Here is a 17,566-nt window from a genome sequence, read left to right as displayed (position 1 = left end):
TCAAACAATATGACAGTCAAGTGTGCATGTTGATTCAATTATTTAATTCATTCAGGGATGTATTGTGCATATTCTGTTTAATGTAATATAAATGCAATTAGATTGCTTTTAAAATGAGGAAGGAAGCCATTCACTCATATACGCATAGCCATGTGGCCAAGTAACAGTTTGTCCATGTAGGTAGAAATTTCAACACATACAGTGCATTCAGAAAATATTCAGACCCCTTCCCTTTTTCACATTTATGTTACAGCCTTATTCTAAAATAGATTCAATAATTTTTCCCCTCAATCTACACACAATGCCCCATGAAAGCCAAAACAGTTTTTAGAAATGTTTGCAAATTTATTTAAAAAAATAAATAAATCTGAAATACCTTTACATAAGTATTCAGACCCTTTTCTATGAGACTCAATTTTAGCTCAAGTGCATCATGTTTCCATTGATCATCCATGAGATGTTTCTACAACTTGGGAGTCCACCTGTCCAATTGATTGTACATGATTTGGAAAGGCACACACACACACCTGTCTATATGGAGGTCCCACAGTTGACAGTGCATGTCAGAGCAAAAACCAAGCCATCAGATCGAAGGAATTGTCCATAGAGCTCCGAGAGGGGATTGTGACAAGGCACAGATCTGTGGAAGTGTACCAAAAATAATTCTGCAGCATTGAAGGTCCTCAAGAACACTGACCTCCATCATTCTTAAATGGAAGAAGTTTGGAACCACCAAGACAGTTCATAGAGCTGGCCGCCCGGACAAACTGAGCAATCAGGGGAGATGGGCCTTGGTTTGGGAGGTGACCAAAAACTCGATGGTCATTCTGACAGAGCTCCTATGTGGAGAACCTTCCAGAAGGACAACAATCACTACAGCACTCCACCAATGGCCTTTATGCTAGTGGCCAGATAGAAGCCACTCCTCAGTAAAAGGCATGATAGCCTGCTTGGAGTTTGCCAAAAGACACCCAAAGGACTCCGACCATGAGAAACAAGATTCTCTGGTCTGATGAAACCAAGATTAAAATCCTTGGCCTGAATGCCAAGCATCTGGAGGAAACCTGGCACCATCCCTACAGTGAAGTATGGCGGCAGCATCATGCTGTGGGGATGTTTTTCAGTGGCAGGGACTGGGAGACTAGTCAGGATCAAGGGAAAGATGAATGGAGTAAAATACAGAGATCCTTGATGAAAGCCTGCTCCAGAGCGCTCAGGACCTCAGACTGTGCAGCGACTCTCCCCATCCAACCTGACAGAGCTGGAAAGGATCTGCAGAGAAGAATGGGAGAAACTCCCCAAATACAGGTGTGCCAAGCTTGTAGCATCATACCCAAGGTTTAAGGCTGTAATTGCTGCCAAAGGTGCTTCAAAGTACTGAGTAAAGGGTCTGAATACTTATGTAAATGTAATTTCAGTTTATTTTTAATAAAATGTGGAACAACAAAAAAATCATCTAAAAACCAGTTTTTCCTTGTCATTATGGGGGTATTGTGTGTAGATTTATGAGGGGGAAACTATTTAATCAATTTTAGAATAAGGCTGTAACGTAAAAAGTCAAGGGGTCTGAATATTTTCCAAATGCACTGTACCACTTCTTTCAACATCAGAACATCTGCTGTAAGCCAATCGAGATGTCTGAAATCCCCAAACCTCTCCTCTTTTGCCATGGGTTAAAAGAGCTATTTATCCCTCAGAGTATAATAGAAACATGAATTAATGGGATGAACCAAAAGGGATCTGGTCCTCAAACAGTGTTTCGGCATACACAGACAGAAACGTAAGCATTCATTTAGAGACAGCATGCTGAGGCTAAGACAGACATCTTAATACAGTACTTTTCTATTTACACAATATTTCCTCTAAACCTCAACATTAACTGCTCCTTAACTTGGTAAAAGGGGTGACTTGACATTGTTTAAATTATTCAAGTCATAGATAACAGCAATAAACCTTGCTTGCAACAATAATCTACAACCTTTCACCGATATTCAGATCAATGCAAAGTGGTTCATTTGACCTTATTATTGATTTAGTGCGTCACTGTTTGAAAATATGGAGAGAAGGTACTGTTACATCTACCCAGTCGCTGTCTAGGTTCAATAAACATCTGCCAATTAATGTGAAACACCTCTCCCACTGCCTATTCTTTCTACTTTTCATGCATCAAGAGTACTTGACACTAATCCATCACCCACCTTCCTCCTGTTGACAATGTTCTTTGTTTTACAATGCATTTCTGTTATATCCGTTTTCACCATTCAAAAACCACATTGGAGTGTATTGCGGTTAATTCTCATTTTAATGTCAGATTTTCATCAAATTGGAAAAACTATCAAACAAGGCTGAAAGTTCTTGCTTCTAGAATCAATATCACAAACAAAACATGTTCCAAGGAAAAGCATCTTTCAGTTTGTATTATCAAAGGAAAAAAAAATTCAACCAATGATAATGCACATACTTCTTCTGCGTTAGATACAGGATGGACTTGACAATATTAAATGAAAGCTATGACAGCCTTTGGCATCTCATGAATGATAAGTTAATCAATGCCAATTACAAGCTAAAGGCATGCATGCAATGGGAGTTACTTTGAGTTGGCACAAACCAAGAACAGAGGCACAAAAAAACAATCCCACTCAAAAAAAAGAACCCTACTACTGTCATCACATTTATCCCCATTGTCCACTCACCCTTCCCCCCAAAGTAAAAAAAAAAAAAAAAACGAAATAACCAAGCAGTGGTGGAGTGCTGGTTCTGTATAGTTACTTTCCCAGGAGATTCTATCGCACACTATGTGAGAATAATTACTTAGTGTATGAAAAAAACATGCTTTTTATTATTGCAAAAAAGAGAAAAAGGGTCCTTTATCAGATTTCATAAAATTATTTCAGTACTAAATAGGTCATTGTTAAACATTTATCCAAAAATCATTACTTACATATGGTCTGCTTTATGGAAATGTATGCCTATGGGGAATGGAAACATATTTCATGCATACACAAAATGTTCACAATAAGAATCATGAAAAATCTCAAAATGGATCACTAGAGGACATGTCAAAACCAGGTAGGTGACTTATCAGGACTGGAGATATGAGTGCATGTCACTGTTTGTGTTAGTCTAACCTTCTAGTTAAACTTGTCCAATAGTTGAGAAATCACTGTGCGTGTTACCTTTGTAATGAAAGCGCTGAGATTAAAATAAATCTATATTTGGCACTATGCAGTAGTCATTTTGTGTACCAAAAGCAACAAAACAGAATTATTCGTGGACAGTTATAACATCATTCCACCAATACATCCTACTCTGTATGGTGGCTGGACCTATACACTGAGGGCGTGTTACCAGACAGGAAAACTTACATTCAAAAGGTTTATAGAATCAGCTTGGAGAAAATAAATAAGATATGACAAACGAAAGGAAGAATGTGTGGCATTGACACATTTGAGTTGTTGAACAGCAGGCAGGTTGTGTATATTTGTATCAACTATTGTACATAAAAAGTCTTCATTCAAACTTTCCTTTACCCTGTACTGCAGAGCATTTAGATGTACTATTCTTTCTGCATCTATCTACTGGGATGTTTTCCTGTTAATCAATGGAAACCTGCAGTAGCTACTAGCATCACTATTCACACCCTTTCACCAAGAGACCACCTTCAATTATTTGGGGCTACTAAATGACAAAAATAAGGTATAACTAGAGTAGGCTGGAATACAAGCAAACTTCTCCTGAATTGATAAGTCTGGGCTGAATATTATTCCAAAACATGTAATAAAATAACAAATCTGAACAACAAACCACTTGATTCACAGTCACTGCAATGCTCAATGCCAATTGAAAGACGTACTGTAGATATGTAGCTTATTTTGGTTCAGGTAAAAGTCACCATGAAATTAACTGACTTGGAGTAGTAGGAGCAGTAGAGGAATTCTTGATTTCTCAAAGCACTCTCTCTCGATCTAAGCCAAGGAATCTGTATAGAAATCTATGAGAGATTCCCAAACCCTGTGCCATCCAATACCAGTCACAGTGTTTGTGCAGTACAGTATCAACAGCTTTTGAAGAATAATTTTGTCCAGAAGTACAACACTCAGATTCAGGCAGGTGCTGTTAACTATTATGTGCTGCTAGTGGTCATTACTGTTCAAAGCCAATCTGTGTCAAAAAGTAAAAGGTTCCCAGTCATTTATGAATTATGAACACTCCAAAAGCACGCTACATCAAAAACTTGGGTAAGTCATTGTCAGATAAAGTGGTACAAATAACTAAAGGGGGGGGGAAAACGGTTGAAAGGAGATAGCTAGGCATACAATGGATGCAGAGGAAAAGAGGGCATTTAAGCACATGAAGACATTGTAACAACTAGTCAACAGGATAATTTTGATGTGACTTCCAGGCTCTGCTTCACTTTGGGTTTAGAAAGAGCTGGTGGAAGGCGTGGGGAGTCTCTTCCCAATGTAGACCCTAAAGAGACAATAAGTACAGCATGACAATGCTGAGCGCTTAACTGACATTGTTGTTTTTTTGTTGTTTTTAAAACAGCTAATTAAGCGACAATGGTTCATTTCATTCAGTTTTTCCTTCTGTGAGCTCAATGCGCACATTGAACATTTTCTCTAAAGATAAATCAGACCCAGCCTGAACTGTGTGATGTAGTAGGGAGTTGTAGTTTCCAACAGGCCAATATTCTACATAGTTTAGTGCAAAAATATGGTAGTCAACTACAATGACCATAATCCATTGCGAATCTATCTACCTTGTCCAGTCTCTTATGCCTGCTACGGAAGAGACGGAAGAGGCAGAAGAATGCGCGATCGTGAGGGGATACAGAGAGCAGCTGTTGCTTTGCAAAGGTATGTCTACCTGAAAAGATATGATCTAAGTGATTGATAGTTTGGTATTCAGCAGTCATAAAAGTACGCCTTATTTAAGAAATACAAAATAGTGATTTTGTCAGACAGCATATGCAGCAGCTCTAGAGAAATGAGAACTTGAAATTATAGAATAAAGTAATCAAATAAAACTAATGTAATACACAACTAAAGTAATGTGAAAAATTATGGTTAATAAGTAATAATGGGCAGTCACTACCATCATGAGACTTAATTGTTTTATTGTGTTAGAGCAAAATCAAAAAACGTATAAATCGAACAGATCACAAAAAAGCACTAATCGCTCAGCACTAATGACAATGATTCAACAGCAGACAATCTACAAATACTCACATATATCCATTTGATTTGCTAGTTGTGTAAGATGGAACAGTCACTCACCCAATGCCGAGGGCAAGAATGTGAGATAGGAGTAAGGAAGGGATGAAGACTTTGAGGAAGTCAGCAGAGAAGATTCCCCCTTTCTTCATGGCTCCACTATTTCTCATGCTTAGGGATACTGAGCGTCTGGGGTGACGGAAGTGGAACTCCCTACAAAAAAAAATAATATATAAATCACTGAACATGTTCACCATTTTGAATCAAATTGCATTGTTATCCCACAGAAAATTGCCATTTGCATTATACACCTTCATGGTCTGCCTGGGCAGATATGGAATTTACTAAGTTGTCTATTTTTGCTATGATTTAGGCTAGCAGTTTTGTGTTAGAGCACGGGTGGGAAAACTTTAAAGGCTCGAATGCCACATAGGGATTTTGAAAGGGCCGCAGTTTTTTGCTGGGGAAGAAAAACAGCAGATATCTAAAAAAAAATATATATAGGGCCATTATAATTTCAACATTTTCTATCTTTATACTTAAATCTCCCTCCGGCTGGATTGAATGGGCTCGCGAGCCGGATCATAGTTTTCCCAACCCTGTGTTAGAGTGTGCAGTGTGTCTCCTTACTTGGGTGGAACGTTTTCAGGCCGACTGGACCAATCTGCAACCTTGTTCATCAGGATATCCTCTTCTCTGTTTTTCTCTGGACCTTCCTCCTCTAACTGCAGATGGGGGGGAGAGAGAGAGCACATGTGAACAGAGAGGTACTGTAGGCCTATAGTGTAACAGTGTAGACAGGGGCATGGATGGAGGAAGAGAGACATGAGGGCAGGCCGGGTTGTTGTACCTGGCTCCCTCTCCGACTGGACATCTCCACATCAAAGGTGATTTGGCCGTCATCCTGATATGGACTGGGAGGTCTGTGAGGACTGAGGTGCAACACAGGAGGAAATAAATACACAAATTATACAAACACCCCAACATGGAGGACAGAGTTTAGGGAGTACACTAAAAACATGACACTCCCTTACCTGTCGCAGGAGGAGCTGCTCTGGCTGGACTCGTGCTGGGCATCCAGCAGGATCTTCTCCATGTCTCCATTGTGGATAGAGGAGGATGAGGGCACATGCTCCAACGCCACTGTCAGACTCTCCTCCACCTCCTCTGGCCCCACCTCCAGGGCCTGAGGGGTCTGACTCTCCCCCTCATTCCCGTTCCCCGGGGCAGGAGAGGGTGTGGTGGAGTTTGGCAGCAGGGCCTGGTTCCTGTTGTTTCCATTCATCTCCAGCTCCACCCATGACCCTGAAAACATAAAGATGGCAGTGGGGTTTAGAGGAAGTATGTGTATTAGTAAAAATGTTAGTGACATAAGTCTAATGGTAAAGATGCAGTGACAAGTTCTCAAATTCGATGCATGGCTTACTGCACTGTCACCAAAAAAACATTGCATTTTGAGAAGAGAACTTGCAGCTACTATTGTAATTCAAATGAGCAAGCTGGAGAATGAAGGCAGTGGTACTTGGGAAAATACAAAATAGCTGCTGTAAGTGCTTGCAATTAGCTACAAATTCAACAAAGAGAGAAATCCTCATGACACAAAACGACTCACTGAGCCCGAAGAGAGATCCAGACATTTACATTTCATCTTGGTCTACAGCAGAGAGACCTGGCAGAGGAATGCATCTCTTCTACCATTTAGGACCTTTTATCTCAGATGCATGAGACACGTCTGTGCTTTGTCTGGCCTTGTTGGTCTCAGCCACTCACAGTATGTGTAATGAAGTCACTGTATGGAACATACAGCAGTGCATGCTAACAGGAGAGTCAGTGGATGCCACCCTATGCTGCCTAGGATTAGGCCTAACTCCATATGCATGAAAGCAGAATCATTTTGTAAAACAAAAAATAGACATGCATGCATGGGTTTTAGATGTCAAGGACACCAGTAGAGGATCTTTGTACACCTAAGGTTGCATGTGCATGTTACTGAAATGATTGCCTTCATTAACAAAAACAAACATACATTACATGACCAAAAGTATGTGGACACCTGCTCAAACATCTCATTCCAAAATCATGGGCATTAATATGGAGTTGGTCCCCCCGTTGCTGCTATAACAGCCTCCGCTATTCTGGGAAAGCTTTCCACTAGATGTTGGAACATTGCTGCACGGACTTGCTTCCATTCAGCCACAAGAGCATTAGTAAAGTCGGGCACTGATGTTGGGCGATTAGGCCTGGCTCATAGTCAGCATTCCAATTCCTCCCAAAGGTGTTTGATGGGATTGAGGTCAGGGCTCTGGGCAGGCCAGTCAAGTTCTTCCACACCGATCTCGACAAACCATTTCTGTATGGACCTCACTTTGTGCACAGGGGCATTGTCATGCTGAAACAGGAAAGGGCATTCGCCAAACTTTACAGTTGGCACTATGCATTCGGACAGGTAGCGTTCTCCTGTCATCCGCCAAACCCAGATTCATCCTTTTGGACTACCAGATGGTGAAGCGTGATTCATCATTCCAGAGAACGTGTTTCCACTGCTCCAGAGTCCAATGGCGGCAAGCTTTACACCACTCCAGCCGACGCTTGGCATTGCACATGGTGATCTTAGGCTTGTTTGCGGCTGCCTGGCCACGGAAACCCATTTCATGAAGCTCCCGACGAACAGTTATTGTGCTGACGTTGCTTCCAGAGGCAGTTTGGAACTCGGTAGTGAGTGTTGCAACCAAGGACAGGCGATTTTTATGCGCTTCAGCACTCAGTGGTCCAGCTGTGAGCTTGTGTGGGCTACCACTTCGCGAGTAAGCCGTTGTTGCTCCTAGATAATTCAACTTCACAATAACGGCACTCACAGTTGACCGGGGGAAGCTCTAGCAGGGCAGAAATCTGACGAACTGACTTGTTGGAAAGGTGGCAGATGTGCCACGTTGACTGAGCTCTTCAGTAAAGCCATTGTACTGCCAATGTTTGTCTATGGAGATTGCATGGCTGTATGCCATGCAACAGCTGTGGCTGAAAGAGCCAAATCCACTTATTTGAAAGGGTGACCACATACTTTTGTATATATAGTATAGCAGACTTCAGCAGAGTTCAGTTTAGAAAAAGGCCCTGGACTCAAAGTCTAGCCTGCTTTAAGCCGCAACTTGAACAAAGCATGCTCTCAGTCTTTGCTCACAGTCATAACAAGCACCCACGCCTATTAAGCAAAACATTCCTGACTTCCTCTCTTGGGGACATCAATTGGACTTGTAATGGGGTAATCTCATCCACCAGCCAGCTCACTCTCTAATTTGAGCCTGGGGACAAGGTTAGTAGGGGTGGCCTGAATGCCACTGTGTCAGTGAGGTTATGTGGTTCCATTTCCAATCTAGGTCCTTACATAATGTGCATATTCTATAAAACATAGACATAGCATAGAGATGTTATGTCTATGCATCATTATCTGAAATAGTATGCCTCTTATTCATCATTTTGCTTCATTTGATTGCTTCTCTATAAATAAACACACTATCCAGATGATAGCCTACATTTCATAATGATAGTGCTACTGCCTCTAACAGCAGGCTGCCTGAATGGAATCCAAACTGCTCCCATGCACGGGTAGGAGGGATGGAGGGGAGTTATGCAATCTCTGCAATCAAGCTAAGCATCGAATCCAGGGCCATCAAATCCAGGGCCTGAATATTTAGCCAGTTACGCCTGTGCAACATTCAACTAACTAAACCTCTTCTAGGACTTTCCCTGTGCATTCTACCAGAAACTCACTCTGCATCTCCATACTGTATAAAAAGGACAAAAAGGAACAGAAAGTACTATACAAGGACACAGATAATACAAACCTATACCATCTTAATCTTGTGCTTTTTCCTCCAACGTGGACTGTGTGGGCAGTTTAGAAACTGCCTCTGATGGTCATGTGAATATTGAGACTGTTCAGCATACAGTAGCGGTCATTGGGGGTGGAAGTAGGCAATATACCTATTGCGTTATCTGCAAGGTTTACTTTTGACAGTTCCTACCCAAACAGATTTACCACCCCTACTGAAAAAGAAAAAAAACATTATTTTTATTACTGATTAGATTGATACTAGGTAGGCTGCTCAATGTCTCAATCTTATTATGAGAAAGCCTTGTAAGGATATGGTATGATGACACTCAGTAGCCTATCACTGAGTATTATGGGCAATTGATTGGCTTAGACAGAGGTGTGGACTCGAGTCGCATGACTTGGACTTGAGTCACAAATTTGATGACTTGAGACTCAACATGATAAAAAATAAAATGACTTGGAGCCTTAACGCTCGGGACTCTTATTTGACTGGAGACTTATCTGGCCAGGTTTTTATAATGTTTTGTCACTTACTTTGTGGCACAGACTCTCTGTGAATTACTCTCCACACAGCCAGAGACAATATCGCACTTGCGAAAAAAAATTGTGAAACGCACACTTGGCCCTCTAATTGTACCAGCAAACTATCTGTCAACACAGATCGGGTGAGCTAGCTCAGTGAAAAGGTTTTGGATGGGTTGCGAGTGTAGCCTACCATTTGTATTTTATATTTATACCTTCGCTTATTCAACCTGGTCACTAACATAGGTCTACGGAAATGCACCAAATTCTTGTTTCAAAATCATCTAATCTGTGCTTCAGAACCAAAAAGTTGCACATCTTGACTGTTGACCAAATATCAGCATTGGCGCGCACACATATTCAGATTAGTGACCAGAAAGCACTTGTTTAATTTTCTCCGGTTTTGCCTGCCATTAATGTAGCCTCCCTACATTAATCCATATTAAGTACCATTTAGCAATCTCCTACAGACACATCATCTTTGTCACAACAATATGTTGGTGATTTCATTGATCATGTTCATATTTCAGATAGGCCTAGTTTGGGTGGGTTAATTATATACCTCAGTGGTAGTACTGGTTATATTTTCTAAAGATAGCTGTAACATCACACACCCTTCAAATTCTTATGAGATGAAGATGTATAATTCTGGCAAACTAATTAAGATACTTGTGAGGAAGAAAAAAGGCTAAAGACAGATCATGCATTCCATTCAATCCTGCAACATCCGCTTCATACAGGTATGATCCAGCTTGCTCTGGACTCCAGAGAAGTGACAATGACCATGTTTACATGCAAACCAATATCCCGTTATTACTCGGGATCTCAAGTATTCTGCTTCTGAGTTGACACATGTAAACATCATATCACTGTTAAAATAAATCGAAAAGCTTGTACCCCGGTTATGAGAAACCCGGATAAGATGCCTGGGATATGTTGATCTTAGATGGGATACTGTGGCATGTGAACATTTTAACATGTTTACTGTTGCTTTACACGGTCTGCGCAGGCTGAGTTTTGCATATTATGGGTGTTGTGTGATGTTTTCATCTGACTGTCAAACAAATTACTTTTTGAAGTGGTCTACCTACCTGTGCAGTTCAATCCACCATAATTCACTTTGCTGAAACTCCGTACTGGACTGCATAGCATAATTGCTACATTCACCCCTAATTTAGACAAGTTTCTGATAGTTTTTTACATTTTATTTCACCTTTATTCAACCAGGTAGGCCAGTTGAGAACAAGTTTTCATTTACAACTGCGACCATGCCAAGATAAAGCAAAGCAGTGCAACATAAACAACAGAGATACAAATATATAAAACGTACAGTCAATAACACAATAGAAAACTCTATGCACAGTGTGTGCAAATGTAGAAGAGTAGGGAGGAAAGGCAATAAATAGGCCATAGAGGCAAAATAATTACAATTTAGCATTAACACTGGAGTGATAGATGTGCAGATGGTGATGTGCAAGTAGAGATACTTGGGTGCAAAAGAGCATGAGTATAAATAACAATATGGGGATGAGGTAGGTGGGTCTGCTATTTACAGATCGGCTGTCTACAGGTACAGTGATCGGTAAGCTGCTCTGAGAGCTGATGCTTAAAGTTAGAGAGGGGGATATAAGACTCCAGCTTCAGAGACTTTTGCAATACGTTCCAGTCATTGGCAGCAGAGACCTGGAAAGAAAGGCGGCCAAAGGAAGTGTTGGCTTTGGGGATGACCAGTGAAATATACCTGCTGGAGCGCGTGCTACGGGTGGGTATTGCTATGGTGACCAGTGAGCTGAGATAAGGCGGGGCTTTACCTAGCAAAGACCTATAGATGACCTGGAGCCAGTGGGTTTGGCGAAGAATATGTAGCGAGGGCCAGCCAACGAGAGCATACAGGTCGCAGTGGTAGGTAGTATATGGGGCTTTAGTGACAAAACAGATGGCAATGTGATAGCCTACATCCAGTTTGCTGAGTGGAGTGTTGGAGGCTATTTTGTAAATTATGTCGCCGAATTAAAGGATCGGTAGGATAGTCCGTTTTACGAGGGTGTGTTTGGCAGCATGAGTGAAGGAGGCTTTGTTGCGAAATAGGAAGCCAATTATAGATTTAATTTTGGATTGGAGATGCTTAATGTGAGGCTGGAAGGAGAGTTTACAGTCTAACCAGACACCTAGGTATTTGTAGTTATCCACATATTCGAAGTCAGAACCATCCAGAGGTGTGACGCTAGTCGGGCAGGCGGGTGCGGGCAGAAATCGGTTGAAGAGCATGCATTTAGTTTTACTAGCATTTAAAAGCAGTTGGAGGCCACGGAAGGAATGTTGTATGTCATTGAAGCTCGTTTGGAGGTTTGTTAACACAGTGTCCAAAGAAGGGCCCGAAGTATACAGAATGGTGTCGTCTGCATAGAGGTGGATCAGAGAATCACCAGCAGCAAGAGCAACATCATTGATATATACAGAGAAAAGAGTCGGCCCGAGAATTGAACCCTGTGGTACCCCCATAGAGACTGCCAGAGGTCCGGAAAACAGGCCCTCCGATTTGACACACTGAACTCTATCTGAAAAGTAGTTGGTGAACCAGGCGAGGCAGTCATTTGAGAAATCAAGCCCATTGAGTCTGCCGATAAGAATGCGGTGAATAACACAATCGAAAGCCTTGGCCAGGTCAATGAAGACGGCTGCACAGTACTGTCTTTTATCGATGGTGGTTATGATATCGTTTAGGACCTTAAGCGTGGCTGAGGTGCACCCATGACCAGCTCGGAAACCAGATTGCATAGTGGAGAAGGTACGGTGGGATTCGAAATGGTCATTGATTTGATTGTTAACTTGGCTTTCGAAGATTTTAGAAAGGCAGGGCAGGATGGATATAGGTCTATAACAGTTTGGGTCTAGTGTCTCCCCCTTTGACAGCGGCATCTTTCCAATCTTTGGGGATCTCAGACGATACGAAAGAGAGGTTGAACAGGCTAGTAATAGGGGTTGCAACAATTTCGGTGGATAATTTTAGAAAGAGAGGGTCCAGATCATCTAGCCCAGCTGATTTGTAGGGATCCAGATTTTGCAGCTCTTTCAGAACATCATCTTTCTGGATTTGGGTGAAGGAGAAGCAAGGGGGGCTTGGGCAAGTTGCTGCAGAGGGTGCTGAGCTGTTGGCCGGAGTAGGGGTAGCCAGGTGGAAAGCATGGCCAACCATAGAAAAATGCTTATTGAAATTATCAATTATCGTAGATTTATCGGTGGTGACAGTGTTTCCTAGCCTCAGTGCAGTGGGCAGCTGGGAGGAGGTGCTCTTATTCTCCATGGACTTTACAGTGAACCAAAACTTTTTGGAATTAGAGCTACAGGATTCAAATTTCTGTTTGAAAAAGCCAGCCTTAGCTTTCCTAACTGACTGAATATATTGATTCCTGACTTCCCTGAAAAGTTGCATATCGCGGGAGCTATTCGACGCTCATGTAGAACGCCACAGGATGTTTTTCTGCTGGTCAAGGGCAGTCAAGTCTGGGGTGAACCAAGGGCTATATCTGTTCTTAGGTCTACATTTTTTTGAATGGGGCATGCTTATTTAAGATGGCGAGGAAAGCACTTTTAAAGAGAAACTAGGCATCCTCTACTGACGGGATGAGGTCAATATCCTTCCAGGATACCCCGGCCAGGTCGATTAGAAAAACCTGCTCGCTGAAGTGTTTTAGGGAGCGTTTGACAGTGATGAGGTGTGGTCATTTGACCGCGGACCCATCACGCATACAGGCAATGAGGCAGTGATCGCTGAGATCCTGGTTGAAGATAGCAGAGGTGTATTTAGAGGGCAAGTTGGTCAGGATGATGTCTAAGAAGGTCCCCATGGTTACGGATTTAGGGTTGTACCTGGTAGGATCCTTAACAATTTGTGAGATTGAGGGCATCTAGCTTAGATTGTAGGACGGCCGGGGTGTTAAGCATATCCCAGTTTAGGTCACCTAACAGTACGAACTCTGAAGATGGATGGGGGGAAATCAATTCACATATGGTTTCCAGGGCACAGCTGGGTGCTGAAGGGGGTCTATAACAAGCGGCAATGGTGAGAGACCTCTTTCTGGAAATGAGGATTTTTAAAAGTAGAAGCTCGAATTGTTTGGGCACAGACCTGGATAGTATGACTGAACTCTGCAGGCTCTCTCTGCAGTAGATTGCAACTCCGCCCCCTTTGGCAGTTCTATCTTGTTGGAAAATGTTGTAGTTGGGGATGGAAATTTCAGGATATTTGGTGGCCTTCATAAGCCAGGATTCAGACAAGGCTAGGACATCAGGGTTGGTGGAGTGTGCTAAAGCATTGAATAAAACAAACTTACGGAGGAGGCTTCTAATGTTAACATGCATGAAACCAAGGCTTTTACGGTTACAGAAGTCAACAAATGAGAGCGCCTGGGGAATGGGAGTGGTGCTGGGGGCTGCAGGGCCTGGGTTAACCACTACATCACCAGAGGAGGAGTAGGATAAGGCTAAAGGCTATAAGAACTTACGTTTATCAACTATAGTTCGATACATGCAGCTTCTCTTCTGTCATAACTTGTTGCCCCAGAAGACTAAATAAAGTAGTGCTTACCAGAATAATGTCTTACAACGATAGAATAAATGCATTAGTAATCTAGTTAACACCAGTTAAGTTGTCTGTTTCGTTTCGGGACCGGGGAGAAAAAGCAATAACTCCAAAACAATAACTTTTGAGCTCCCGAGTGGCGCAGCGGTCTAAGGCACTGCATCACAGTGCTAGAGGCATCACTACAGACCCTGGTTCGATACCGGACTATATCACAACCGGCCGTGATCAGGAGTCCCATAGAGCGGCGCACAATTGGCCCAGCATCGTACGGGTTAGGGGAGGGTTTGGCCGGGTTAGGCCATCATTGTAAATAACAATTTGTTCGTAATTGACTTGCTAAATAAAGGTTAAATTAAATAAAACATTTAAAAAACAGTGGAACGATTGGTCTTGTGCAAAATGTCATCAGTTTGACCAGTTTTAAGGAAATGAAAAGCTGAGAAAAACATTTGATAAAACTTCTGTTTCGTACTGGGTGCATATTTTAAGGTTGAAATTGTCTGCTTGCAGAACAGTGTCAAAGATAACATTACACACACATTCACATTTTCTCAAGAGATGCTGAAAGAAATCAAATTTCTCCACTCCTGTTCCTGAGACAAAATTAACATTTATTTTATCATTTTACTGCAAGAAAAAATATTAGACTACATGTGAGAAGTTATAGGCCGACAGTCAGTGTCCATATATCAGTTATTATTCCATTTAACCCATATGAACTTAAATGAAGAATATTCTGTTTATTTGTGGTTAGAGGGAATACTCTTTGAGCGGGATATCAAAAGGTGCATGTAAACAGCTTATCCAGTATTAGACCTTAAGCGGGATATGAGCTACTATCTGGAATAACGTGTGCATTTAAACGTGGTCAACGTGACATGATATCCCTAGTTGATATTGACTGCTTACTTGAATGACTTGTCTCAAAATGCTGGTGTAAAACGCTGTTAATTTCTGAATCTTGTGATTTGAAAATGCATCACTATTTATGGCTGTAATGACAGGCTACATTTGTGCAGTGATTGTGCGTGCGTGTTCACCCTGTGCGCAAGCTTTGAACCACGCCTTTGTGTGTGGGGGGGGGGGGTCGCAGTTCAAAAAGTTTGAAAATCCTTGCGCTAGCAAACAGATTGCTGATTTACTTTACAGCAATAGGACCGGGTGCAGCGTAAACGTCAAATTGTAAGGAGAGAGGATTGCCATAAATGAATATGCAGATCCAAAAATTGTTTGGTGATCAAGAATATGAACTGTTTACCTTGCAAACTCACCAGCAATGGGGCATCAAGCAACAAGTACTAGCATAGGCCTACTGGTATTTTGTTATGTCAAAATTGCTTGAAATTGAGCATTTACTTATGAAGCTCACGTTTGAATTTGTTGTAAAAATGAACAACAATCAAAAATGTGTTGAGGATAGAATAATGAAAATGGCTGTATGGTAGTCTCAAATAGACAAGGACAGTCGTGAAAAGGGCACGACAACGCCTATTCCCCCTCAGGAGACTGAAAAGATTTGGCATGGTTCCTCAGATCCTCCAAAAAGTTAAACAGCTGCACCATCGAGAGCATCCTGACTGGTTGCATCACCGCCTGGTATGGCAACTGCTCAGCCTCCAACCGCAAGGCACTACAGAGGGTAGTGTGAACGGCCCAGTACATCACTGGGGCCAAGCTTCCTGCCACCCAGGACCTCTATACCAGGCGGTCAGAGGAAGGCCCCCAAAAATTGCCAAGGACTCCAGCCACCCTAGGTCAAAAAGGCTTCTACCCCCAAGCCATAAGACTCTTGAACAGTTAATCAAATGGCTACCCGGACTATTTGCATTGTCCCCACCCCACATTTTTACGCTGCTGCTACTCTCTGTTTATTATCGATGCAGTCACTTTACCTCTACCTACATGTACATATTACCTCAACTAACCGGTGCCCCAGCACATTGACTCTGTCCTGGAACCCCCTGTATATAGCCTCGCTACTGTTATTGTATTGTTGCTCCTTAATAGTTTCATTAAAAAATATATATTTTCTTAAACTGCATTGTTGGTTAAGGGCTTGTAAGTAGGCATTTCACTGTAAGGTTGTATTCGGCACATGTGACAAATACAATCCTATTTCATTTGTAGTTGAACAATTCATTGCCTGTATAGCACATTTTTTATTGACTTGAGAATAAATAAATAAAAATTGTGACAACTGGACTTGCCCTTAGAATGCACGACTTGTATTTGACCCGTTCTAATTGGAACTCGATGTGTGACTTGCTTGTGACTCGAATAATAGCGACTTGGTCCCACCTCTGGGATTTTTAAAAATAATTATATATGCAAATGTTCTCTGCATGAAACGCACATATGTAGACATGCAGTATGCAAACGTCTAGAAACGTGTGTTTCATATTGCAAAAACGTTGTCTAGTCTATTTCTATAGCATTCCATTCACCCTTGTGTGGATTCAGAAAATCGACAATGCACTGAATGTATGCAAAGTGCAACTCAAACCATAAAAGCTTATGAATAGCTAGAATTATGTAAACATATTACATTACTTAAAATAGGGAATTTGTTCGGATTCGACACATTTCATTTATAATTTTCTTTTCAGACATGTTTTGATATGGATTAAGCCCGCACCAAGACAAACTAGTTTAGTGGTATCCTTCCATGGTTGGTTGAAATCCTGTCACTCAAACATTAAAAGTAAATCAATTGGAGCAATAAGGGTGACGTTTTAACAATATTAAGGGCTCCTCCCGCCCTGTGGAAGCAGAAGAAATTCCAACCTAGAGGCAACTTTTGCGATATTTTGTTATAAACATTTACCATGAAAAGCAAGCACATTTGTTGGACATGTATTCAAAACTCTTGATTGTTCGAAAAGGTTGTCGGTGATACTTACCGTTGAGGCTAGGCTCCTCGTTATTGTTTTGCTGAGCAGCAGCAGTGGCGGACATGTTGCCAGCTCCGTTTTTAGCGTTTGTCAACATGACACGCAAGCGACCGCGCGCGCAGGCGTATCACATATGATTGGCTCACCTGAGAAGAGACGTCACCAAATTAATTCACTAACTTTAAATTTGTTGTGCAAAATATGCAACGCAAATAAACATTTGTTTGTGATGTGTATTCCTTGTATTTCGCATTTCAATTTTCTGATCTCTTGCTTTCTTTTCTCAATTTTCAAAATGTTGCTTGTGTATGTAATGACAAGACACTTTCTTATATGAGAACATTATACATTATGAGGACATAAAAATACAAGGCATCTCACTGTGAAAGAAGTCAGAAACGTATTACAATTATTTTATTCATTCTTTATTACTCATTAACCTAAACTGTATTTTATTCTGTTTGACAAATGCAAACAGACCTATACTGTGAACCTTTAAAACTGCTGTATTCCTTTTTCT

General features: G+C 41.5%; 1 protein-coding gene across 2 annotated transcripts; it reads right to left on the bottom strand.

Annotated features, from left to right (window-relative positions):
• Positions 1–2,283: 2,283 nt before the first annotated feature.
• On the bottom strand, positions 2,284–17,170 carry LOC106585557 (BCL2/adenovirus E1B 19 kDa protein-interacting protein 3-like). 2 transcript variants are annotated; one of them, XM_014171907.2, is made up of 6 exons: positions 17,056–17,170; positions 6,251–6,521; positions 6,067–6,148; positions 5,847–5,941; positions 5,280–5,429; positions 2,284–4,470 (listed from the first exon to the last, which is right to left on the bottom strand). In XM_014171907.2, exons 1-6 carry the CDS (start codon positions 17,141–17,143, stop codon positions 4,422–4,424), a joined length of 735 nt encoding a protein of 244 aa, XP_014027382.1. In that variant the 5' UTR covers positions 17,144–17,170; the 3' UTR covers positions 2,284–4,421. The 2 variants fall into 2 exon arrangements, with proteins under 2 accessions (XP_014027382.1, XP_045562770.1); XM_045706814.1 differs by lacking the exon at positions 17,056–17,170 and adding an exon at positions 9,059–9,257.
• Between the last annotated feature and the right edge of the window lie 396 nt (positions 17,171–17,566).

The sequence above is a fragment of the Salmo salar genome, chromosome ssa24, assembly GCF_905237065.1.
Source record: "Salmo salar chromosome ssa24, Ssal_v3.1, whole genome shotgun sequence".
In the NCBI taxonomy this organism is placed as follows: domain Eukaryota; kingdom Metazoa; phylum Chordata; class Actinopteri; order Salmoniformes; family Salmonidae; genus Salmo; species Salmo salar.
The sequence above is the reverse complement of the archived record's forward strand: the minus strand, read 5'-3'. Positions and strand labels throughout refer to the sequence as shown.

Excerpts from the sequence above, each read along its gene's own strand:
- LOC106585557 (XM_014171907.2), bottom strand. The coding sequence starts at position 17,143 with ATGTTGACAAACGCTAAAAACGGAGCTGGCAACATGTCCGCCACTGCT. Across the intron at positions 6,522-17,055 it reads CGAGGAGCCTAGCCTCAACG|GGTCATGGGTGGAGCTGGAG; the intron begins GTAAGTATCACC and ends TTATGTTTTCAG. Across the intron at positions 6,149-6,250 it reads AGCAGCTCCTCCTGCGACAG|TCCTCACAGACCTCCCAGTC; the intron begins GTAAGGGAGTGT and ends GTTGCACCTCAG.